At 44.3% G+C, this 26,384-nt stretch overlaps 1 protein-coding gene across 1 annotated transcript in view; it reads right to left on the bottom strand.

Moving 5' to 3' along the window:
* Positions 1–26,384, bottom strand: part of OBSCN (obscurin, cytoskeletal calmodulin and titin-interacting RhoGEF) — a 164,995-nt gene that overhangs the window by 52,086 nt on the left and 86,525 nt on the right. Inside the window, exons 44-60 of the mRNA XM_063171002.1 lie at positions 24,784–25,047; positions 23,765–24,028; positions 23,200–23,463; positions 22,036–22,299; positions 20,742–21,005; positions 19,115–19,381; positions 17,605–17,868; positions 16,267–16,533; positions 14,940–15,206; positions 14,008–14,274; positions 12,518–12,784; positions 10,486–10,758; positions 7,128–7,394; positions 6,017–6,286; positions 5,164–5,430; positions 2,919–3,185; positions 1,216–1,482 (exon numbers count right to left, since the gene is read on the bottom strand). Coding sequence (XP_063027072.1) covers positions 1,216–1,482; positions 2,919–3,185; positions 5,164–5,430; positions 6,017–6,286; positions 7,128–7,394; positions 10,486–10,758; positions 12,518–12,784; positions 14,008–14,274; positions 14,940–15,206; positions 16,267–16,533; positions 17,605–17,868; positions 19,115–19,381; positions 20,742–21,005; positions 22,036–22,299; positions 23,200–23,463; positions 23,765–24,028; positions 24,784–25,047 — 4,530 coding nt within the window. The remainder of the gene's footprint in view (positions 1–1,215; positions 1,483–2,918; positions 3,186–5,163; positions 5,431–6,016; positions 6,287–7,127; positions 7,395–10,485; positions 10,759–12,517; positions 12,785–14,007; positions 14,275–14,939; positions 15,207–16,266; positions 16,534–17,604; positions 17,869–19,114; positions 19,382–20,741; positions 21,006–22,035; positions 22,300–23,199; positions 23,464–23,764; positions 24,029–24,783; positions 25,048–26,384) is intronic.

The raw sequence follows: 26,384 nt of genomic DNA, 5'->3' as shown, positions 1-26,384 counted from the left end.
AAGCGCAGCTCCAGGAGAGGTAAACTTGTAGGGCTTTTACAAGGGAAAAAAAAAAAACCCTAAAATTGTCTTGAAGAGGGTTAGAAACCACCTTCCATCCCTCCAGCTGCTTGTAGGAGAGTCAAACTCGTCTTGAAGACAAGAAAACAAAAACAAACACGCACATCTCGCTCCCTGCAGAGCTAACCCAAGCCCAAGCGCAGCTCCAGCAGAGTTGAACTTGTAGGGTTTTTCCAACAAATAAAGGAACTAAAATTGTCTTGAAGAAGGTTAGAAACCACCTTGCATCCCTCCAGCTACTTGTAGGAGAGTTAACTTGTAGGGGACTTAAACTTGTAGGGCTTTTCCAAGGGGGAAAAAAGGAACTAAAATTGTCTTGAAGAGGGTTAGAAACCACCTTTCATCTCTCCAACAGCGTGTAGGAGAGTTAAACTTGTAGGGCTTTTTCAAGGGGAAAAATAAAAGAACTAAAATTGTCTTGAAGAGGGTTAGAAACCACCTTCCATCCCTCCAGCTGCTTGTAGGAGAATTAAACTTGTAGGGCTTTTCCAAGGGAAAAAAAGAACTAAAATTGTCTTGAAGATAGATAAGAAAACAAAAGCGCATGGCTCGCTCTCTGCAGAGCTAACCCAAGCCCAAGTGCAGCTCCAGCAGAGTTAAACTTTTCCAAGGGGATAAAAAACCCCTAAAATTGTCTTGAAGAGGGTTAGAAACCACCTTCCATCCCTCCAGCTGCTTGTAGGAGCAGGGTGTGTGTCTGCAAACATCATTTCACTGGGAGGAAACTCCACTCCTTGCCCTGGCTCTCCTGTGTGTTGCAACCATCTGCAGAAATTGTATGAGGCAGGGAGGTACTGAAAGATTTAAATGCTCACTTGGGTGCTTTAAAGGAGTAATAAGATTATCAACAATGATAGAAGCTGCAATCAGTTGTAATAAGAATTTCAGTATTTTTATGACCACTGCTCCAAGTTTTTCAGCAGTATCACCATCTGTTCTGAGACACAGTATGGTCAGTACTTTAAACTAGCTTAACTTAAAAAGATGGGTCCAACCTCAGCCTGGAGGTGAATGTTTACATCTTTGCTGGAATCAGGAAAGAAATGAGTGGACTTCCTGTTGTTTGGCCAGTTACTGACAAAGATTTTGGAGCAAGAAAACCAGGATTTTGGAGCAAGGAAACCAGAGCATTTCCACCATGTTCCACCACCTTACCTTGCACATACACGGACCCTGTGGTGATCTCGTATCCAGTGCTGCAGGTATAATCCCCACAGTCATCAGCTTCTACACCGTGGATTATCAGCTCAGCCACGCTGCCCTTCAGCTTCAGCTCGTACTTGTCGCTGGGCTGAATGACCACCCCTCCTTTCCTCCACTCAACAGGAGCATCAGGCTTGGAGATCTCACAGTGCAAAACTGCCGTTCCCCCTTCTTCAGCCTCTACGTTTTTCAGCTCTTTGTTAAACAGCACTGGCAGTACTGTGGTGGAGAAGCAACTGCATGAGTGACAGCGCTCAGAGGTGACAAACCTGCTCGTGACTTCTGCAGCTGGGCTGCTCTTCTCTTTCTGGACCACAGGTTTGCCTGCTGGCCACTCATGGAATCAGCTGCTGATGCTGCAAAGGTGTCCACTGTTGCTTTGGGCCTCTAAAGGTCTTCACATGGCCATACTCACCATCCTCAGTGGAAGCACACACAGCACAACACCACCAATTACCAGCCCTTTAGGGTGGAAAAGACCTTAAGATCAAGTCCAGCCATTAACCCAGCACAGTCAAATCAGTGGAAGCACATAGAGCACAACATCACCAATCACAACGCAGAGTCAGAACATTTAGGTTGGAAAAGACCTTTAAGATCAAGTCCAGCCATTAACCCAGCACAGCCAAATCCACCACTAAACCACATCCCCAAGTGTCACATCTACACATCATGTAAGTGCCTCCAGGGATGGTGACTCCACTGCTTCTCTGGGCAGTCTGTGACAATGTTTGGCCACCCTTCCAGTGAAGAATTATTTCTTAATACCAAATCTAAACCCACCCTGGTACAACTTGAGGCCATTTCCTCTCCCCCCCTGCACATTTTCATCCTATTACTTGTCACTTGTGAAGCAGACCAACCTTTACCTCACCACAACCTCCTGTTGGTAGTTGCAGAGAGTGATAACATCTCCCTCAAGCCTCCTTTTCTTTAGGTTAAAAAACCCCAGTTCGCTCAGCTGGTGCATGAGATTTTGGGTGTTTAACCTCTGAAACCACATGCTCTGAGCAGGAGTTTCTTATGGTGACTAAACCCACAATCAACAAGTATGATCTAATCTAAAGGACATAGAATTCTTAGCACAAAATGAACAAAACTGTAAAATCCCAAACCATAGAGTTCTTAGTAAAAAATAAAACTGTAAAATCCAAAACCGCAAAGTTCTTGGTACAAAATAAAACTGTAAAATCCAAACCTATAGAGTTCTTAGTAGGAAATGAATAAAACTGTAAAATCCCAAACTATAGAGTTCTTAGTACAAAATAAAACTGTAAAATACAAAACCATAGAGTTCTTAGTACAAAATAAAACTGTAAAATCCAAAACCATAGAGTTCTTAGTGTGAAATTAATAAAACTGTAAAATCCAAACAAAAAAAATTCTTAATACAAAATGAATAAAACTGTAAAATTCAAAAACACAGACACTAAGAAAGACGAAGAATCACAATTCATGGGCTGCTCAGGCACCAAGACATACAATGGTTCAAAAACTCCAATTCCCTCAGCTGGCACATGAGATTTTGAGTGTTTAACCTCTGAAACCACATGCTCTGAGGAGGCGTTTGTGACTAAACCCACAATCTACAAGCGTGATCTAACCTAAAGGACACAGAATTAGCACAAAGTGAACAAAATTGTGAGACAACCTACCTTTGACCTGCAGATAAGCCGTGGTCTGCTGGTCCCCCGAGTCGCAGGTGTACTCCCCAGCATCCTGAGCCTCGGCCTCGTAGATGAGGAGCTCAGCTCGCGTGCCCTCCTGGCGCATCTGGTACTTGTCCCCGGGCTGCAGCACCGTGTCCCCTTTGCGCCACTGCAGGCGCGCGTGGGGCCGCGTCAGCTCGCAGCGCAGCGCGGCCGTGCGCCCTTCCTCCACCTCCTCATTCCTCAGCCACTGCTGGAACAGCACGGGCACGCCTGGCCAGGGGGAAATAAAAAATAGGTGAGGCAAAAAACGAATAGAAAAAAGAGGAGGTGTGTTTTATTGTTAAGGTGTGGGTAGAGGGAGTTATGAAGTTCGCGGACAATTCTGGTTGGGTCCCCCCAAGGAGAGCGTCCAGGGTGCCAAACCTGATAGGGGAGGAGGAGGAGGAGGAAAGGGAGTTAATCAGCTTAATAATAATAATAATAATAAATCAGAATAATCTATGTGAGCTAAATTTCTCTCCCCGTATCCCAGGCTTCTTTTCACAAAGAATTCAAAGTTCAGTAGTTATTACTGAAGGCCAGACAGCTTTCCATCCTTGAAATGAAAAATGGGTGATGCAAAAATAGAAAATAGAGGGGTGTTTTATTGTTAAGGTGTGGATGGAGGTAGTTATGAAGTTCATGGAATATTCTGGTTGGGTTTCCCTAAGGAGAATGACGAGGTTGCCAAACCTAGTTAGAGGAGGAGGAAAGGGAATTAATCAGCATAATAATAATTAATCAGAATAATCTGTCACTATAGGACACTAAACAGCACAAGCGCACATACCGCTACTCTCAAGGTGAAGAAAAGGGAAGTTTATTTTCTGACTCCAACATTTATAGTTTTCCAAAAGTGACAGTGAATTGGAGGGTGACAGTGCCACCTCTCCAACGACACTGGACAAACCAACAGTCCATCAAATTCCTCCTCCTCCATAAAAGAATGCAGAACAATAAGTTATTTGCATAAAGTGCATGAGAAAGTTCATTAAAAGAATGTAAACACTAGAAAGCTTAGAAAAACTTAAAAAATAAGGGCGACAATAATCTATGTGAGCTAAATTTCTCTCCCCATATCCCAGGCTTCTTTTCACAAAGAATTTGAAGTTCAGTAGTTATTACTGAAGGCAGACAGCTTTCCATCCTTGAAATAAAATCGTAAAATGGGAAAAAATCACTCAAAAAATGTACAAATATAAAAAATAAAAATATTTTTAAATAGACAAAAATATAAAATATACATACATGTATATATAGAATATATATTTATATATATTAGAATATATAGAACATATCAGAAAATTAGACTATATTGAATATAATAGAATATAGAATATGTAGAATAGTATAATAGAATAATATAAAAATAGAATTATATATATAATATAAATATAATTAATATAGAGAATAATATATGTAGGTTATAGTAGAATATATACAGAATATATAAATCTGGGCTTACAATCCAAGGCTTCAGATATTGCAGCCAGAGAGCAATTACAGAATAATTAAGGAAGACCTTGGGAAGACCTCATGGATGGAGATTCCTCTACTCCTCTGGATCTCAGTTCTAAAGTCTGACCACCCTTCACGATAAAAGTCTAGCTTTTTCTAATCTGAATTCTCTCACTGCAGCTTGCACTTGTTGCCTGTCATCTCTTTACTGAGTTTTCCAAGAAAGTTCTGTGCCTGTCTCTTCTGTAGATCTCCACTGGGAAACTGCAGAGAGCATCAAGGTCTCCCTTCCACTTTCTCCCCCCAGTTATCAAACACAGCTGCCTTTGCCTCTGCTTACACTTAGATCACCAGAATGGTTTAAATTAGGAGGTACTTTCATCTTTTAACAAACCCTGTTAATGTCAAGGACAACTTCCACTATCCAAGGGTGCTCCAAACTCTGTCCAGCCTGGCCTTGGACACTTCCAGGGGTCCAGGGCAGCCTGTGCCAGGGCCTCACCATTCTCATTGTAAAAAAAAAAAAATCTTTTTTATACCTAATCTAAATCATCCCCCTTTAGGTTTAAAACCATCACCCCTTGTCCTATCACAACTGGGTTTGTCCATGTCCTTCGTGTGCTCCAGCCCTCTGACAAACCTGGTGGATTCTGCTGCACTTGCTCCACTGATCAGTGCTTCTCTTGAAGCAGAGAGCTCTAAAAATCGATGTTCCCTCCTCCCAGCAGTGCTGGGCACAGAGGAACCCTACCTTTGACCTCCAGCCTGGCCGTGGTCTTGCCAGCAGCCGTGTGGCAGCTGTACTCCCCGGAGTCGGCGCGGTTCAGGTCGCGGATGAGCAGCGTGTGCACCTTCCCCTCCTGCTGGATGCTGCACTTGTGGCTGGGCTGGATCACAGACGTGCCCTTCTTCCACTCCACGGGGACATCAGGCTGGGACAGCTCGCAGGACAGGTGGGCAGTGCCACCCTCCTGCAGCTCCAGGTTGTGCAGAGCCTTCACAAAGGTGACCGGGGCAGCTGTGGGGAGAGGGGACCAGCGCTGCTGCAGCATCCTCACCCAGCATCACCCCCAGGGCAGAGCTGGGGGTCTGTGGTTACACTTGGCACCAGGTCGAAGAGGAACAAGCAGCACAAGGCATTGGAGTGGGCCATCATTCAAAAATCCTTCTATATATCTTTAAAAAAAGATTTTTCAGAGCTTTCAGACTTTTTTTTTTTGTAAATATGATCTGAAAGCATCATAAGTAGGAGATTAGTCCGGAGTATGTTCGTGACACTCTTCAGCATTGATTGTCACATGTGATCAGCTGCATAGTTGGATGGTCTTCAAAGGATGTTAATGTTAATTGTTATATTAAATAACATCAAAGGATGTTAATATTAATTATTATATCAAATAACATCAAAGGATGTTAATCTTCACTCCACGTACAATAATAACAACTGGAATGACTGGCTCAGATGTGCCTCTCTAAATTGCTAAATTAGATTAGCAGAATCTCCCAAGATTTCCAAGGCTCCCTAATCCCAAAGACACCTCTCCAGAAGTCCAAGCAGTGCCTGCCAGTACCTGCTGAACCCCTCTTCCTGGTGGGCTGCTCACCTTCCACCTTCAGCTGCGCTGCCGACGAATGCTGCCCCACTTTGAAAGTGACGGACCCACAGTCCTCCAGGGTCACCTTCCTCAAGATCAAACTGTGACGTGTCCCTTGCACTCTGATCTCGTTCATTTCGTTGGATTGCAGGGGAACATCCCCCAGGAACCACTGTGCATCCTGAGCTGCTTCCTGGGACAGCCTGCACTCGAACACCGCGTCTTCTCCTTCGTGCGCGGCCACGTCCCTCAGCCCCTCCACGATGGTGGCTGCTGCTTCTTCACGGAAAGGGCAACAGAGTTTTAGATCTGCTTTCAAGGGATGCTTCCTGGGTTAAACATGTTGTTAGGCTCTTTCTTGACAGCACTGTGTTGTTGTTATTTGAGGCCCTAAATGGTAAATCTGGGGGTGTTCAGCTTGGAAGAGAAGGATTATGAGGGCTTATAAAAAAAGAGGAAGACGGAGTTTTTATAGGAGTCGATAGTGACAGATAAAAGGAGAATGGTTTCAAACTGAAAGAGGACAGGGTTAGCTTAGATGTTAGAAAGAAATTGTTCTCTGTGAGAATGGTGAGGCCCTGGAACAAGTTGCCCAGAGAAGCTGGGGCTGCCCCTGGATCCCTGGAAGTGTCCAAGGCCAGGTTGGACAGGGCTTGGAGCACTCTGGGACAGTGGAAGGTTGGAACTAAATTATCTTGAAGATCCCTTCCAACCCAAACCATTCTGTGATTCTAAACTGATAAAAACACAGTCACAAAGCAACATATTAAAATGCTAGAGATGTGTGATTCATGTGTATGCATGTGTATTAAAAGCTTGCAAGTTTTACTGTGTGTTGCATGCACAATAAATATTTCATATGTGTATAATCATAACCTGTGTGCTGTGAAGAAATTGTCAAACAATTCCCATGGGTGAAAATTAATTATCATTAAACCACAGAAGCAGTGACCAAAGGCACATTTCTAGAGGTAACTGACACAGTTCTTAGCCCTGTGAAACCCCTCTCATCTCTGTGATCCTCGTTTCAGGACAAGGTTTAGCTGCCAAATTAGTCAATGTTGTATACCCCTGCCGTGGTGCCAAGCTGTGCCCAGCCCTTTCCCATGCAAAGCCCCACCTTTCAGCTGCACTGCTGCCGTGGTTTGCTGGTCCCCTGTGTCACAGGTGTAGTCCCCAGCATCAGCTTGGCTCAGGTTGTGGATGGTGAGCTCAGCCACGGCCCCGTCCTGGCGCATCCTGTACTTGTCGCTGGCTCGCAGCACTGTGCCCCCCTTCTTCCACTGCACAGGGGTGCTGGGCTTGGACACCTCGCAGCTCAGGGTGACAGTGCCACCCTCCTCAGCTTGCTGGTTCTGGAGGGGTTGGGTGAAGGTGACTGGAGAAGCTAAATCAAGAAAAGTCAGAGGGGGGAAAATTCACGTGTCATTGCTGGCTGCAGTGTTTGATGAAACTCTGTTGCCACCCTAAATTTGGTTCAAACTCAATTCCAAAGTTAGTTTGACAGCAAAAAAAAAGGGATGATAGAGGGTGCTGTGTAGGAAATGGATTTGTGGAAAGTTCTCAAAGCCTGACAGAAGGTCCACATGGTGTGTGCGCCTGTATGCAAACTTAGAGAGAAGAAATGCTGGCTTAGAAATGCCATGGAATAGGACAGATATTGCTGAGACAGATAAATGGAACCAGGAACAAGTTTCAAAGGATGGCCTTGCAAATTAGACTGGATAGTTTGGAGAAATAGAACTATGAAAGATGCATTGTAGTAGGACCCACCAGGGGTAATTTTAGATGATTGTCTTTAAGGCATTTACAGCATGGTGTGGCTAAAGCTGATGGGACAAGAAATGTTTATAATGTATTGTAATTAGGAAATAGTTGCCTTCTGATTGTGATAGTGTGAATTCTAACATGTGTATTTTCTCACCCTTCTCATGAATCTGAAAATGGAATAAAAGATTTTAAAATGCTTCTCAGTTGCCCCAGCTCTGGGTCAGGAACAGGGAATTGTCTCTAAGCACTCTGCACTCCTGAAGAGTCACTGGACACTGCATACAGTGCTCATACACTGAGCACCTCAAGGACTGTGCTCCTTCTTGCACAGGAATTGTCATGGATACAGAGTTTTGAGCATCTCAGTAAATGTATCTCCAAATGGGTACCAAAACCAGACCTCAACAGCCTACTCCTGGTATCCAAATTCTTGTGGATTTGGGAGAGGGCATGGAGAAACATCTTTCTACAATATTCCTTATTTGAAACTTTCTCTGGACCAGCAGAGAAAGGAACCCTGGCAGTCTCTGTGCTGATGGTGTGTCAAGGTGGAGTTTTGATGGGTGGATTTATGAAGTGCCACATATAAAAACATGTAAAAGTTTAGCTCCTCAGGTCCAGTTCCCTGGAAGAACCACAGTGCCTTCACACTTACTGGTGTCTATATATATATATATACATATATATATGTGTGTGTGTATGTGTATACATATATATATATATATATGTATGTATGTATGTATGTACGTATATATATATATTTTTTTTTCATCCAATTGGCTGAATTGCTATTTACAGTGTGGCTGCACAGGCTTCCTTGGCTTCCTGGGTTTGGAATTTTTTTCAAGGAGTGCTGGAGTGGCTGAGACCACACGCAGAGACACAAATTGGCCATCAGAGGACCTGCTTATAGCACCAATATTCTGGTACCCTTGAGTTGTGGAGTCATTCTGACTGCAGGCAGGTGCATGCCCTTCATGGGAGAGCCCTCAGGGATATTTCAAAAGGTGGGATTTAACAATATCCTGGCTCATCTTTGTTTTTCCTGATTGTGTGTCTCAGAAAAAGTCACCTTGGTATTGTATTTGTATCAGATCAGATTTGAAAGAAACCATATATATATCACATTATAGCTATATTAAAGATCTTTGTCACCAGAAGTGTTTAGGTGCCTTGCTCATTAGCTGGAGTTATATCCAAGTTTGACCAAATTCACCTGGATCACCATTTTTCCTGGCAGAACTGCAGCTCAGAGGATGATCAAGCATTAAAAATAGTCCTATCTTAATTTTAGCTCCAGTCGTAGTTGTCTAAGTGACCAGAGAGAGGTCTCAAAGTGTGGAATTAATTCCCATACTTGGGTACCTGCATTTTCCTTGCTTAAGACACAACAGGACTTGTGAAAACAAAAGCACTCAGATGCTTTTGACAGCATAGCACATCTGAAATTAAGGAAAATAGGAAAAATCCTCTTGGCAAATGCTAACTAAGGGAGTAGGGGCAAGTTTCTTATTCTAAAAAATCCCAACACAACCCACCTTTAACAGTCAAAGGGGCTGTTGATTGTTCATTTCCATTATCACAGATGTATTTGCCAGAACCTTTTGGTTTTTAGTGATAAATCTTTAAAGTGCGGACTGATTTATCAGTCCTCGTGGCTGATTTCATACTTGGAGCTTGGGGAGATCACCTGAGGGCCCTTTTCCCGTTCCAGCTCAGCACTGGGCTGGGAGAACTGGCAGCAGAGGACAGCTGTGTCCTCCTCCTGCACTTCCCTGCTCTGCAGTTTCTCCTTCAAGACTGGAGGTGGCACTGAAGTTACAAACAAAGCAAAGCAAAGGATTTGTTTGCTTTGCTTTGTTTGCTTTGTTTTCCAGGCACCTTTGTCTCGGTGTTAAAGCTACAGCTGAATGGTTGAGTATTAAAAAAAACAATCCTCTGACTTCTGTGTTATTTACTGAGGGGTTAAAAGAAGCTTCTGAGAGGGAAGGAGAAGGATTTTAGATGGAGAATTTAACCAAAATAATGTTTAGATAAAAAAGAAAGAAAAAGAGAAAAGGAGAAAGAAAAAGAGAAAGAAAAATAAAGAAAAAGGAAGAAAGGGAAGGGAAGGGAAGGGAAGGGAAGGGAAGGGAAGGGAAGGGAAGGGAAGGGAAGGGAAGGGAAGGGAAGGGAAGGGAAGGGAAGGGAAGGGAAGGGAAGAGAAGAGAAGAGAAGAGAAGAGAAGAGAAGAGAAGAGAAGAGAAGAGAAGAGAAGAGAAGAGAAGAGAAGAGAAGAGAAGAGAAGAGAAGAGAAGAGAAGAGAAGAGAAGAGAAGAGAAGAGAAGAGAAGAGAAGAGAAGAGAAGAGAAGAGAAGAGAAGAGAAGAGGAGACCTAAGCAACCTGATCTGGTTGAAGATGTAGAGGGATTGGACCAAATGGTCCTTCCAAACCCAATTATGCTAGAGAGGGTGGTGGAAGCAATGAAAATTCCAGGTCTACCCACCCAAGAAGTGAAGCCAAGCTAGTAATTTCTGCAGGAATCATTGAGCTTTGGGAAGATGGTGAAATGTCCCCTGTTCATCCCTGGTGATTCAGCCACAGATGCTTTGAAGCACAAGCACCCCTGAGACACAGGGGGTGAATTTTGGCCTTGAATTTGCTGCCAGCACAGGCAAAGCACCCCCTGTTCCCACTGGCCCTGCTGCACGGCACAGGGAGCCCTCACCTTTCACCCTGAGCTCTGCTGTGGACGTGTGGGGTCCCACGCGGAAGGTGACGGTGCCAATGTCCTGCTCTGTCACCTTCCTCAGGGTCAGGGTGTGCACCTTGCCCCTCTCCACCGAGATCTCGTTCATCTCGTTGTTCTGCAGAGCCACGTCCTGCAGCTTCCACTCGACGTCCCTGGCGTTCTCGTGGGACACCTGGCACCTGAAGGTGACATCGTCCCCTTCGGCCACCACCGCGTCCTTGAGGCCGCTCACGATGGTCACGTCTGGCTCTGCAAGGAGGCAGAAATGAAAGGGTCAAATCATGGAACCATCATTTGGCAGTCACCTGCTCCAAGCATTGCTCAAAGGTTGCTCAGCACCTTGTCCTTCAAGGGTGGGGACAGCCTCTGAGAGGCTGTTCCATGCTCTGCTTGAATAAATGTCCATTTGTGCATCATCTGGAACAGCACAGCCTCCCAAACCCCATTTCAAACTCTGCTTTCAGTGTACTTGGCAGCAGGACAAATGACTTTTGTCATTTGTAGTGGCTTTGCCACTTGTCCTTGCCAAGAGACACGCTGCATATTGGTTTTTTTAATTATGCTTGATTGGGTGAAGAGGGCATTTTTGCTGGTGACAAAATCAGGATTTTGAAATTTGTTCCATTTACACTTCGACATCTTCACAGGATAACATTAAAGCCTGACCCTCTGTGTGGTATTTCTGTGAACAGATTTGCATTTACTCCACGCTGATGCCCCAAACTGGCTGAGGCCCTGGCTGGCCTTGTCCTCCCAGAAGGACTCACTGGGTTGGTGTGAGCACAGGGCTCCTGCACTGCAGTTTGCCTGAGTCCTGCTTCCAGGACACCTGTGCAAGGATCATACAGACAACCCCAGCAGGCAGAAACTGATTAAATAATATATAAATACCCCCAGATATAAATATATACCCCCAAACCCACTGGGGAATACCAAAGGAATCATAAAATCAGTAAGGTTGGAAAAGACCTCTAAAATCATTGAGTCAAACCATTCAAAAATGAGCCCAGTCTCCCTCTGAGCAAGCACAGTGGATATTTCTACAGCTGACGTCACCATCTGCACGAGAAATGGTGCAGCTGGGTGTGATGTGCAGGGGATCTACAACGTGGAGTAGCCCGTGGAGATGCTGGGGGTGTTTGTTCCACACCAGTGGTCCAACCTAAGCTCTGCAGTGATATCAAGGCCAGATGCAGCGGCCACGTGAGTGGAAGCTGGGGCTGGACCATCTGTTCAGCCCCATGCACATGATGTCAAGCAAATATTCCAAGCCATGAGTCACAGATTACAGCTGACTTATCCTCTCCTGTCCACTAAGTCAATCTTTGCTTTGGTGTATCCATTGACCATAATATTTTTAATTTTTTTAATTTAAATTTTAATTTCATTTTAATATATATTTTAATAAATTAGATTATTTAAAATTTTTATTAATTTAATTTTAATTTTAAATTCACTTTTTCTATTTTTTAATTATACCCTTCCTATCCTCTGCTCCATGTTGATCACAATTGTGGCATTCACATTCTCTGAAAAAATCCCTTCACCCAGGATTTTTCTCCTGGGAAGCTGAGAAGCCTCAGAGAAAAAGGAAAACAATAATTATCTGATTTGCTTCTCCTGTGTTTTGTTCATGTGGAATGTGTTTGGAGATTATTTACTCAAAGGTGGTTGTCTGACTTGATTCTGGTGAGTTGTTTTGACTCTTTGGCCAATTGGTGCCAAGCTGAGCCGGGGCTCTGAAAAGAATCACAAATTTTCATTATTATCTTTTCAGCATTCGGTAAATATCCTTTCTGTATTCTTCAGTATAGTATAGTATTCTTTAATAAAATATAGTATTATAAAGTAATAAATTAGCCTTCTGAGAACATGAAGTCAGATTTATCATTCCTGCCTTTGTCGGGGCTTCCCTACAACACACAATAACTCATTTCATGTGTGTGTGCATAACTCAATCACATTGGGAAATCTCAGAAATCTCCCTGTTCCAATAAACAGGCCTTGCCTTTCACGGTGAGCTTGGCAGAGCTCGTCTGGTCTCCAGCCTTGCAGGAATATTCCCCAGCATCCCCAGGCTGCAGGTGGTGGACACGGAGCTCCCGGAGGGTCCCCTCCTGCCACATTTCGTGCTTGGAGCTGGGGTGCAGCAGGACTCCATCCTTCCTCCACTCCACTTCTGCTTTGCTGATGGAAACCTCGCAGCGCAGCCTGGCTGTTCCTCCCACTTCCACCTCCTCGTTCCTCAGCTGCTGCTTCAGCTGGGGTTTGACGGCTGTGAAATGAGAAATAAATAATGCATCAGCTCTCTGCTTGAACGCCCGGTCTGCACAAATCAGCACAAGGCACCCAGGCTCTGGTGCTGCAGTACAATTTTGCATTAAGTGGTGATATAATAATAAACCAATTTTTTCCACCTATATTGTGTATATCCAGAGAAACAGAAAGTTCCCCAAATATTTTTATATCCCATAAAGTCCAGGGCATCCACATGACACCTTTCATGTGTCTGCTCAGCATATTGGAAACTCCAACACACAAAGGTTTTGACCAAGTCAAACCTGGCACTTTCTGTTTAAACCAGTGTAAATCTTTTGACTTTTACAGAAATACTCCTGATTTTCAACAGCTAAATAATGTAAAGCTTTAAAATAATTTCTGATTTCTCAGCTGTCTTTTTAAGACCTAGATCATCATCACTGAGTCCTTCCAGATGATGCACAAATGGACATTTATTGAAGTAGATCATGGAACAGCTCAGAAAACAGCTTGCCACTGATGGAAGCAAGGAGGGGATATCCATAGGGTATGTGTGAGCAGTTGGAAAAGAGGAATCTCAGTGCCTGTGGTTCCAATAAAAACACTACTGTGAGACAGGTAAAGCAATCACTGGGCTCTTTCACACGTAGTTGACCCTGTGACTGCTTTTTGAGTCAGAATCAGCAAAAATATGTTGTTTGAAAGGTTATGGCTAAGATCAAAGTCACAAATTCCACCCAACTTTGAGACAAACACAAACATTTCCTAGATGGTGCTGGCATGGCCCTGTCTGAGCAGGAAGGTTGGACCTGTGACCCGTTCTGTGATTCTGTGATCAATCACAGACATTACTCCTGGTCAGGTTAAACCCAGCATTCTCAGGCTCTTCACAGGGAGATTAAAAATAGCAACCTCAAAATGCTTTTTTTAAATGATGTGTGATTTTCCTATTGATTCAAGTGAACCAGCAAAATTGCAAAGTGCCAAAAGAAGTTTTGTCAGTATTTCAAAATCCCCATGACGCAGAATTCCTTGCTCTTATCAGAGGAAGGGGTCAGTGCACTGCACTCTTTGCAGGCTCAAACAGGAACCCTGTCCCACCAGATCCACTTCTCTGTACTCTGCTTTATGACTGGGCAGCTCTTTTCCTCCTTATCTTAATTTTTGGATTAAATAACACCTTTCACACAGTTCCACCAACGCCTCTTCTCCTCCAGCCCGGGTGGGTGCAATGCTAACCATTCACTCTGAGAACTGCAGTGCTCTGCTGGTCTCCTGTGTCACAGGTGTAATCAGAAGCATCCTCTGGCTCTACATTATGGATCACAAGCTCAGCTGTGCGCCCACTTAATTTAATTTGGTATTTGGCGCACGGGAAGAGCTCCATGGTGCCTTTCCTCCACTCCACGGCCGCGTTATCCTTTGTCAGCTCACACTGGAATTTCACTGCGGCTCCTTCTTCTGCCTCCTCATCTTTGAGCTGCTTTTGGAAAAGAACTGGCAGAGCTAAAAGAGAAAAGAAAAGGATCAACAGGATCTTTTAGTGAAGGCTGGTTAGCACAGACTGACTCTTGGAGAACAAGATGCTTTTCACTGTGATATTTCTAGGTAGGATCCGTGGTTTTCTAATTTTCCTGGCACAACTAGGAGATCTTGCTGCATCAGAAGAAGCCATCTGCACCCATAACGTTTATTTCCTTTGTTCCTTCACTCAGATCCTTCCCAGTGGTGAATTCATTGAAGGATTTTATCCCTGAGTTGATCTAACAATGATCTCATGAGCAAAGAACTTCAAAACTCCGTGGACAGCCTTGAGAGGTCAGGGATGTCATTGTCTCTCTTCTTCCAGTATTTGAAAGAAAATATACTTTTTAAATATTCAAACAACATGTCCAGATGTTATGCTAAATCATTGCTCTTTCTTTAATTTCTCCTCAGGCACAAAGCTTGAAAGTATTTTCTATTAGAGCCTAAAACTCAAACACAGCACTGGAAGAACAAAGCATCGTCCTCTTCCATTCTTATTAAAAATGAAAAAATCCTAATATATCAGATGAAAAAGAAAATATTCACAGAGAATAAGAATAATGCACTTAAAAATACTGATATTGAAATGATTTTTTGCCTGTTGGAGGAACCTATTCCATGAGGAGTCAGCTCACACCACGTACCTTTCACGTTCAGAGCTGCCCTGGTTTCCTGATCCCCCGTATCACAGCTGTATTCTCCTGTATCTTCCAATCTGAGGTTGTGTATCAAGAGCTCTACCAGGCATCCCCTCTGCCTCATTTCATATTTCTGGCTGGGCTGCAGCCCCACACCTCCTTTCCTCCATTCCACTGCAGCGCTGGCTTTCGACAGCTCACAGCACAATGTGGCTGTGCTTCCTTCCTCAAACTCCTTATTTTGTAAAGGTTGCTTAAACGTGATGGGCAGTGCTGGAAAATTTGAGAAGAAAATGTTTCAAGAGGGTTTTAGTGCAAGAAGGATCCAGTCCTACCATCATCCTTCAGGTGTGGTTTATTCTAATGATTCCATAATCCTGGGGATTACGCAACTCTCTGTCTTGGCAGAATCTTTCTTGAATCACACTAAAGGAACCAAGAGGTGAGGACAGGCAAAGTCAGGAAAGATCTGGTCTTAGTGGTCAACAGAATGGCCTGGTTTGGGGTCTGAGGGAGTCAGACTTTCCTAAGGAAGAGTTTCCATGCCAGGTATGGATGCTTTAGGCAAAGATCACTGGGAATGGCCTCTCTTACACAAATCCCTGTCCCTTAATAGAAGTCTGTGAGTTTGCAATATTAAACTGAGAATTTCTGCTCCAAATAAAGCTTCTATCAATGTACAAAAGATCAAATTAGTATTGATCTCTTGGTAAGAAATCACAGTGAAGAGCTAAATGGAAGGGGAAATCCAGATCTCAGTTAAGGATGGTACAAGAAGTGAAGGAACACAGGTGTGGATTCAAGTTGTCTGCACTCAGCATTTCCACCTGAAGTTCAAAGCAAAGTAACAATGCAGCACATTCATATATCCTAGAAATCTCTTATCCCTCAATTGGTGCATCTCTTACCATCCCAAGCAGGATTACATCCAGTCAGGCATCCCTTATCCCATTCCCATATCCAGCCACACCTTGCACTCAGGGCAGGACGGTTCAGTGTGTTTTATATTATGGCAACCTTCAAAGCCAGGTTGATTGGACCTCTGAAAAACCTGGTCTGGTAGAAGGTGTCTCTGCCCGTGGCAGAGGGATGGAAAGGGATGATCTTTAAGGTCCCTTCCAACCCAAACTATTCAATTGCTTTAACTGCCATTAATCACTCCAGATACCGCAAGAAGAACCTTTCTACTTTGCTGTGTGCCATGCCCCTGACGAACATTTATTCTGGTGTGGACCAGCAACAAAACAAATCAAAGGAACACCAGAGAACAGAGAACACCAGGAAAAGCTCCTTTCACTGCACTCCTCCCGAGGCAAGGGTCACCAGTGCCTACCATGCACGGCCAGCACAGCTGTTGTCTGCTGGTGTCCGGAGTCACAGGTGTAAATTCCTGAATCTTCCACTTCCAGGTCATGAATGACCAATTCAGCAGCACAGCCCTGCTGCCTCAGCTCGTATTTCAGACCCGGGTAGAGAGTGACATCTCCTTTCCTCCACTCCACTGGAGCCTTGGGTTTGGTGAGCTCACACCTCAGGGTCACTGTGCCGCCTTCTTCTGCCTCAGTGTCCTGGAGCTCTTGTTTAAAAAGGGCTGGTAGGGCTATAAAATAGAAATATGACTTGGACCTGCTGCATATGGGGCTTGGGAGAAAGGATGTAGAGGGAAAATGAAAGCACCAAAAGAGGTGGGCTTTTTTCCAGATGTCTCTAAACCTCAATACTCTAATTCAAACTATGAAGCTAGTTGCCCAGAGAAGTAATAGGAACATGTGCAGAGCAAGAATGTGGCATTCACATTTTCTGGAAAAATCCCTTTGTCCAGGATTTTCTCCTGGGAAGCTGAAAAACCTCAGAGATAAAGGAAAACAATTCTTATCTCCTTTGCTTCTCCTGTGTTGTGCTCATGTGGAACGTGTTTGGAGATTGTTTACCCACAGGTGATTGTTTCATTGGATTCTTCTGTGAATTATTTGACTCATGGGTCAATTATGGCCAAGCTGTGTCAAGACTCTAGAAGGAGTCAGGAGTTTTCATTATCATCTTTTAAGCATTCAGTAAGTATCCTTTCTGTATTCTTTAGTATAGTATTCTTAATATAATATAGTATCATAAAATAATAAATTAGTCTTCTGAGAACATGGAGTCAGATTCATCATTCCTTCCTGCCACGGGAGTCACCACAAATACAATACAAGAAGAAATGGATTTCAGGAAGTTACATTGGCCATGAAATATATAGAACTTAACCTATGATCTAAAAATGGAATAAGAGTTTTCTTGCTGTGAAAGCAGCCAGTGTGCTGCCCTGATCACTGAAGAAGTGTTATGAAGATCAGCAGGGAATTTTCAAAGTTCATATTCCCTGCTAATACAGAGACTTGCAAGAGTTCATTCTCCCTCTTAAGGCAGGGAAATTTAAAGGTTCAGATGCCCTGTTCAGGTGGGCCTCTTGCAGGAGAGATTTCGATTATTCTGACAGCAAAATACAGGAAAAAATGCACTTAGCTCTGCATTGCCATTCCCATTTTCTGCCTGGCCACCCCATGAGCTGCATTGACCAGGCTATTCTGCACACCTCATGATTTACAATCTTTTCCTTAAGTAACACTAAACCACAGTTGCTATTTTAATTTTCAGAAAATCCTACAGCCTTTTCCCTTTATCTTTTTACCATTGACTGTCAGCGTGGCAGTTGTCTGCTGATCTCCACACACACAGGTGTAAACTCCAGCATCCTCCTCCTCCAGCTCGTGGATAACCAGCTTTGCAACAGCCCCATCCTGACTCATTTCATGTTTTCTGCTCTCTTTGAGCACCTCCTGCCCTTTCTTCCACTGCACCTCAGCGGGTTTTGTCAGCTCACACTGCAGAGCAGCTGTGCCATTTTCCACAGCTTCCAGGTCCTTCAGCTCTCTCTTGAATTCTGGAGGCAGCACTGAGGAGTAAAAGAGTTACCACAGAGAGGGTGAATGTTCCTTAAAGGGAAGCTTGATGAGAGAGGTGTCATGGGGCAGCACCAAGCCCTGATCCAGGTCAGTGGAACACAATGGAAAAACTTCCCCAGCTTCCCTGGCCACTGGATCAGGGCAAGGCAAGTGAGATGAACCAGCAGAGCTGAGGGGGGCAAACACCAGCAGGGAATGTTTTTGCCAATTCTACAAAAGGAGGAAGCACAGAGAGTCCAAAGGAACCAAAACCCAAGCAAACAGAAAAGGACAGGAACAGACCACAGAGATTTGGGCAGGTTTGGAGGACGTTCACCCCAAGGATTACATTACCATGAAAGGAACCAAAAGCCCAAGCAAACAAAAAGGGACAGGAACAGACCATGGAGATTTGGGCAGGTTTGGAGGATGTTCACCCAAGGATTACATTACCATGAAAGGAACCAAAAGCCCAAGCAAACAAAAAGGGACAGGAACAGACCATGGAGATTTGAGCGGGTTTGGAGGACCTTGGGACCACTCCAAGGATTACATTACCATGAAAGGAACCAAAAGCCCAAGCAAACAGAGAGGGACAGGAACAGACCATGGAGATTTGGGCAGGTTTGGAGGACGTTCACCCCAAGGATTACGTTACCATTAAAGGAACCAAAAGCCCAAGCAAACAGAAAAGGACAGGAACAGACCACAGAGATTTGGGCAGGTTTGGAGGACGTTCACCCAAGGATTACATTACCATGAAAGGAACCAAACCCCAAGCAAACAGAAAGAGATAGGAACAGACCATGGAGATTTGAGCAGGTTTGGAGGACCTTGGGACCACTCCAAGGATTACATTACTATGAAAGGAACCAAAAGCCCAAGCAAACAGAAAGGGACAGGAACAGACCATGGAGATTTGGGCAGGTTTGGAGGACGTTCACCCAAGGATTACATTACCATGAAAGGAACCAAACCCCAAGCAAACAGAAAGAGATAGGAACAGACCATGGAGATTTGGGCAGGTTTGGAGGATGTTCACCCAAGGATTACATTACCATGAAAGGAACCAAAACCCAAGCAAACAGAAAGAGATAGGAACAGACCACAGACATTTGGGCAGGTTTGGAGGACGTTCACCCCAAGGATTACATCACTGTGAAAGGAACAAAAAGCCCAAGCAAACAGAAAGGGACAGGAACAGACCATGGAGATTTGGGCAGGTTTGGAGGATGTTCACCCCAAGGATTACATTACCATGAACTGTTAATGCAGCTGTGCTGATGTTGTCTCCACACACACAGGAATAGTCCCCAGTGTCACTCAGGTCCAGCCCATGGACCAGCAGCTCCACAGCATGTCCCTCCTGCCTCATGCTGTACTTGGGGCCCGAGGTGAGGATGAGCTGGCCCTTCCTCCACTGCACACAGGCAGGGGCTTTGCTCAGCTCACAGTGAAAAGCGGCTGTTCCACCTTCTACCCCTTCCTGGCTGGTCATTTCTTCTTGGAAAAACGGAGGCACAGCTGAAGGATGGATGCAGGTAAAATGTGTTACAAACTGAGGGTGTCTCCAGGGAGGGGTGAGGAAGTGACAGAGGAAAGGTGAGAAGGTTTTGACAGAGGGAAGTTGTCAAGGAAGGGTGAGCATCAGCCACAAAGAGAGAAAAGAGAAGTGAAAATATCCCAGTGGGAACAGACATCCTAATAATTTTGGATTTACCCTGGCTTCCTGCAGCAAAGCTGCACAGCCCTCAACAGATTTACATCAGCTTTCTACCTGGTTCCTCCTCAGAAAAAAGCAGAATACCAGCTCTGAGCTCCTCAATTCACTTGTACTGGTGTCTTCCACAGACTTCATGGCTTTGCACTTCCTTTTCCCCTACTCAGAGCTGCCCTGCTCTGCTCTGACTTGACACAGCTCCTTACTCATTTTCACTCCTTCTTCCTTGAGATATCCTTGAACAGGAGCATCCAGGACTCACAGATTCTTCTTGACCCCAAAGGAAATCTCCAGCTCCTGAATTCCAGCCTGGGTTCTTGTCTCAGAACACATTTTTCTCATTTAACATAATTCTTGTGCCCATTGCAATTTGCATCCTTGAAATAAATGTGGTGACCTTCACATATGCCCTTCTATTAACTAGGTGAGATAATGGGATATTTCACCTGTTTAACAAGGTTGGATGCCTCAGATCTCAAAATTAGTGTCCAGTATTAGAGACTTAGTTAAAATATCCAGGCTAGAAAACAGGCTTAGCCCGGATTTGGCACATTTCCCATTCCAGCAGTGTTAAGCTGAAACATCAGCCTTGTTTGTCCAGCAAATGGTTCTTCCAACAAAGGAAGACCAGAAAGAGGTCACAGAAAGAATTTATTCTTTCCTTAGGAAAATAAGTCTCCTAATGGAAATCTACCTTTGGGCATCAGGACAGAGATGATGGGCACAAAACCCAAAATGGACACAACTTAGTGTGGAGAAAATTATAACTAACAGAACCTTGTTCTGGATACTCTTTATTCCCTCTATTAAAATGGTTGGTATCGAGAATTCCAGAAAGGAAGGGCAAAGAATAAACAGATTTGTGGTTTGGAGAAGAAATGCAGGAAAGGAAAGACCGAAGAACAGTGGGGTTACATGGTAGGAAAGGAATGGCAGAAGGGAAAGAAGAAAGGAGAGCAGGCTTGTGATTAAGGAAAGGAAAAGGCAAAAGGATGGCACAGAGAAATGCAGAGAGGATTTTCCAGTTTCCACAGCCTGCAGGGAACATTTTCAAGTGAATGGAAGTTGAGTTAATAAGGATGAAGAGACAGATTGGAAATTGAACAGCTCAGAGCAGAGGACAGAGGTTTGCAGCAGGAGAGAGGAGGTCAGGGATGGCTTTACCCTGCACTGTCAGGACAGCTGCAGTCTGCTGCTCTCCACACACACAGGTGTACTCTCCTGCATCCTCCTCAGCTATTCCATGGATCACCAGCTCTGCCTTGAGCCCCTCCTGCCTCATTCTGTATTTCCCACTTGGTTTGAGGGTCCTCAGGTCCTTCTGCCACTGCACTGGAGCAGCCTTGGAGAGCTCACAGAGCAGGGACACCTCTCCACCTTCTTCTGCCTCCTGGTCCTTCAGCTCCTCCTTAAAGAGGGGTGCCACAGCTGGAGGACGCAACACGGACAGAGGGACAGCAGAAAACCAGAATTAAAACCCTCATTTCTGTTTTGAGATTATTTACCCTCTTGCCTTTTTTTTCAGCCGATTATAGATGTTCTTAGCCATAACCAAGTCCAGGAACTCTGAAAATGTCTTTCTTTGAGAATAATGTGATTTCATTATCTATTCACCAACTGAGATATCAGTTCCCTAGGTTTTTGTTGTTATTTATAATGAAAGAACAAAACAGAAAGACCCAAACCTCAGATCAACAGCACTCACAAATAACACTGCTGGATACAGAACTGTTTTACCCACACCAATATAATTTTTTGGAGGCTGCTGTTATTAGTTTTTGGTTTGTTTTCATTAAACTGTCACAGCCCCATCTATACAAAAGCAGACAGATATCCAAATAAAACTACTCCTAGTTTTAAACTGAAGTTTGAAGGGCCATTACATCTAATAAGAAATTTAGATTCTTATTACTCCTCCTTTTAGAAATCATAACTCAAAGACAAAACAACCTACAGGAATTTTCCATTAAGTTCTGGAATGATAACACTTATCTCACTCTTCATGTCTGACTTCTTTAAAGAATCTGGAGCCTTCAGAAAAAAAAAACAAAAAACCAAAAATACATGGCCAGAGAATTTCCTCCTATTTCTGCTGCCCCAACCCTCACTTCTTTTCCAGTTCCTGGGGAAGAGGCACCTCAGAGCCCAGAGTTGGATGTTTTGGAGAAACTGTGGTGGACTGAAGTGACCTATGGGGTCAGAGCTGGAAAATGCAAATATCCATGAAGAGGAGGCTTGCACAGAAGGAAACTTCTCATTTTCTCCTTTTAAAGGACAGATTAATAACGACCATAAAATTCACCACAAGCGACCCTTTCCAAGAAGAAATGAGTTATAAATAGAATTAAGGAAGAGGAAGGAAGAAAACCCAACTACTGACCCAGGGAAGAAACTACTGCATTTCAGAATTATGTCTATCTCAGGAGATATTTATCAATTATAATAAGTTCTTTTTTACCATGAACTGTTAAGGTTGCTGTTGTCTTCTGGTCACCACACACACAGGTGTAATCTCCAGCATCTTTTAATTCTAGGTCACAAATGACCAGCTCTGCAGTGGTGCCAGACTCTCTCATTTGATATTTGTCACTTGCTTTGAGCACTTTGGGCCCTATTTTCCACTGCACTGCAGCTCCTTTGGTTAATCCACATCTCAGAGTCACTGATGCTCCTTCTTGGGCTTCTTCATCCTTCAGCTTTTCCTTGAAAAGCACTGGCAGGGCTGGGGACGGAAAGCCAATAGAAAGTGCATTTAAACTGAGTGTTCAGCATTGTGAATTCTCAGCTGAAGTTCAAATCTGCCCAAATCACGGGTTTGAGAATGAGAATATCACTACACATGATGCCTCAGGGTTTCGTTTTTATATTTTCAGATTCTGTGCTGCTTTAGTGTGTGGGTCTGGGCTCCACATCAGGGCATGGTGAGCTCTGTGCACAGAGCAGGGAGACAAAACAATTCCTGCTCCAGCTGGGCACCAAGGACAAATGACCCAAATCTCAGCCCCAGAGCACAAACACCGTGGGCTGGAGAGAGAAAAACAAGCAGGGTGGGACTGCCTGGGCTAAAGCTGGAATGGGACAATGAACTGCAAGGTGCAAATGGAGCAGAACTGATCCCAGGGAGAGACCCCGGGAGCGCTCGTGCATTTTGGGGCCATTTTGGTTCATCTTGGGTGCAGCCCTGGCTGGGCTCTGGTGCTGCCCAAGGTGCATCCATGGAGGAGATCCTTTTAATAAATCCCTGCTTTATTCTTTAGCTCTGTCCAGCCTCTGCTCTAGGGCAGCCTACACAAGGCATTGCAGAGATCTGGAAAACTGAATCCAGCAGAGAGATAAGAAGTGCTGAGATGACAGGCCAAAGTACAAGATTTAAGGTAGAATTCAAAGGATTTCTCACAAGACAGAACATCTTAGCAGGTCTAACATTTCCATGGTACAATTCCCTTAAAAATAAAACACAGCAGTGTCTCTGCAGGGTGGGACATTCCTGAGCTCAGCTCCCTTTTCAGCAATGCCAGACAAAAAATAAACACCTGAACAAGACCTGGGCACAAGTTCCCAACAGATGGACATTCCATGGAGGTTTCAGAGGAACAGAAAATGGACAATAATCTGCATTTACCCTTCACTGTCAGAGAGGCCGTGCTGTGCTGCTCCCCACACACACAGGTGTAATCTCCTGCATCCTGCAGCTCTAGGTCACGGATTTCCAGCTCTGCCAGGGCACCCTCCTGCCTCAGGATGTATTTTTCACTTGCCCTGAGAATTTTGTTGCCTTTCTTCCACGCCACAGCTGCAGCCTTGCTCAGCTCACAGCACAGGGTGGCTGTTTGGCTTTCTGTGCCTTGCAGGTCCTTCAGGTCCTCTTTGAAAAGGGCTGGCAGGGCTGAAGGTCACAAAATGCACAGAGGACATTAAAAATTACATGTGGCACACAGGTGACAGGAGGGGTGGGGTGGTACAGGAGCAGAGAACACTATGGGGTGGAAACAGGGTGTTTTCCTCATCATTCTGAGACATCGGACAAACCAAAAGACAGGAAGAGAAAAGCAGCCTGGATACAACCAGACTTTACAGAGAGTTTACAGATTTAAAGAAACAATTCAGCCACAGGTGAACACACAACCAATATCAATGAGCTGGCATAGAAACCCACAATAATAGAGATATATTTGTATTATTTTTACCATGCACTATCAAGGCCGCGGTTGTCTCCTGCTCTCCACACACACACGTGTACTCTCCAGCATCCTTCAGCTCCACATCTTGGATAAGCAGCTTCCTGACTGTGCCCTCCTGCCTCATTTTGTACTTGTCACTGGCTCTGAGCAGAGTGCTGCCCTTCCTCCACTCCACGGGGGCAGCTTTGGTCAGCTCACAGCTCAGAGTGGCCGCTTGGCCCTCGGTCACCTCCTGGTCCCTCAGGCTCTCCTGGATGGCTGCAGGCAGCACTGGGGGTGCAATGGGAACAGCGTTAAAGGAGCAGCAAACTCAGCCTGCAGGTGAGGGCATGGCTGTGAGGCCTCAGGTTTTCTATTTTTCACATTCTGTGCTGCTTTAGTGAGTAGTTTTGAGCTTCCTATCAGGGCATGGTGAGCTCTGTGCGCAGAGCAGGGAGACAAAACAATTCCTGCTCCAGCTGGGCACCAAGGACAAATGATCCAAATCTCAGCCCCAGAGCACAAACACCGTGGGCTGGAGAGAGAAAAACAAGCAGGGTGGGACTGCCTGGGCTAAAGCTGGAATGGGACAATGAACTGCAAGGTGCAAATGGAGCAGAACTGATCCCAGGGAGAGACCCCGGGAGCGCTCGTGCATTTTGGGGCCATTTTGGTTCATCTTGGGTGCAGCCCTGGCTGGGCTCTGGTGCTGCCCAAGGTGCATCCATGGAGGCCTTTGAATAAATCCCTGCTTTATTCTTTAGCTCTGTCCAGTCCCTGCTCTAGGTCAGATTACACAAGACATCAGGTGGGGAGGTGTCTTCAGGCTTGACCCCACATCTGCTTCAGGAATTAGGTCCTAAAACCACTTTATACATGGAATTAGGGAAAGGTTTTACCCCTAAATCACAAAATTCATCTTCCTGATCATGCCACACAAGGTCAGACTCAGAGGAACTGTGCACAGATAAAAATGATGATGTTGATACAAACAATTCAAACCATAATCTCAACAGTGATGGCATCCAGATGGAGTTGGTCATTACCATGTACTGCCAAGGAAGCTGTGGACTGCTGCTCCCCACACACACAGGTGTAGTGCCCAGCATCACTCTGGGTCAGGCTGTGGATCACCAGCTCTGCAGTGACATCCCTCTGCCTCATTTTGTATTTCTCACTAGGTCTGAGGGCTGTGTGTCCCTTTCTCCACTCCACTGGGGCAGGTTTGGTCAGCTCACAGTGCAGAGTCACTGCTTCACCCTCCTGGGCCTCCTCATCTCTTAACTCTTCTTTGAACAGAGCAGGAAGGGCTGGGAAACAGAGCAGCAAAGGTTCTCATGACAAGCAGCTCTTCACCACCAAAATAAACAGTGTGCACCAATATCTATCCCTGCCTGGTCACTGACATGAAGATATCTCACAGAAGGAAAATGCTGATTTGTATCGTAGACAAAAAGGGCCTTTTCATTTCTTTCAGCAAATATTAAATGAATTTGCTGATTGGTTTAGAGAAGTATGGAAAATAAACAGCAAAAATGGGGAAACTTCATGTATGGTCAAAACTGCAACTTTCTCAGTATAACCCAGCCTAGAAGATTAATACAACAGGTTACACCATGATCAGGAAAAAAGCTTAAGGAAAAAAATATAACCTTTTAATTTAAATTTTAAGGATGCCTTCAGACCTAGCCCAGAGTTAGGATAAGACTGAAGAGAAGAATTAGAGAGAGCTCCTGAAAGTGCTTGGGTATGAATAAAAAGGAAAGAGAAGGATCATGCAGGCACTGCAGAAATCTGCCATAATTCCGTCACCCCGGGTAGTTCAGGTGTTTCCTGACACCTCATCCCTTTTGGAAAAACAAAGAGAATTATTCAGAGTGTAAGACTGGATGGAAATGTGGCAATATGTGGAAGCAATAGAATGGGAGGACATTCATTAAGTCTTTGGAATGGGGTGGGAACTACATTTGGATTTAAAATAGCTAATAAAGAGCTTGAGAGGATGGTCTCCAACTCCTGACTCTGACCAGCAAGAAAGAAATAATTGAGAATAAGGATGTGGAGATAACTGTGCAGACATTATTGTAAATAGATTAGAAGGAAGGAAAACAACAAGGGAGATGTTGGTCTGCCTCTCTTTCAGGAATGTAAGTTGATGATGAGTGGACATGGGGAAAGCTGAAGTGTTTAATTCCTTTTTCTTCATTATTGTTAAATGTTAGATTTAATTAAGGAAATAATAGAAATTCTGGCTTGGAAAAGAAAAAAGAAAGCATTAGAGAATATTTAAATAAATATATTCTCAAAGCAGCTTGGTGTGATGAAATTTGTCCTGGAATTCTTAAGGTGCAGGCACAACAAATTTCAGACAGTGACAGTGACACTGGAGAAATCAAAGAGAGTGGCTGATGTTCCTCAAGTATGGAAAAAGCAGAAACTAAGATGTGAAAAATATATCTCTGAAATATACACATCAAGTTCTTGCTGTGTAAACTGAGATTCTAAAATCCCAGAGAGTAAAGAAAGAAAAATCACTAGTGTAAAGTCAGCGGAGCCAATAGAGCTCCAAATGTAAATGTCTGCTTTAAAATGAGCTGGAGGTCTCCCTGATTCCCATGGTCTGATCTGAGTTTGATAAATCTCCACT

The sequence above is a fragment of the Melospiza melodia genome, chromosome 1 (assembly GCF_035770615.1).
Source record: "Melospiza melodia melodia isolate bMelMel2 chromosome 1, bMelMel2.pri, whole genome shotgun sequence".
NCBI classification, from domain to species: Eukaryota; Metazoa; Chordata; class Aves; order Passeriformes; family Passerellidae; genus Melospiza; species Melospiza melodia.
This window is presented reverse-complemented; position numbering and strand designations above follow the sequence as displayed.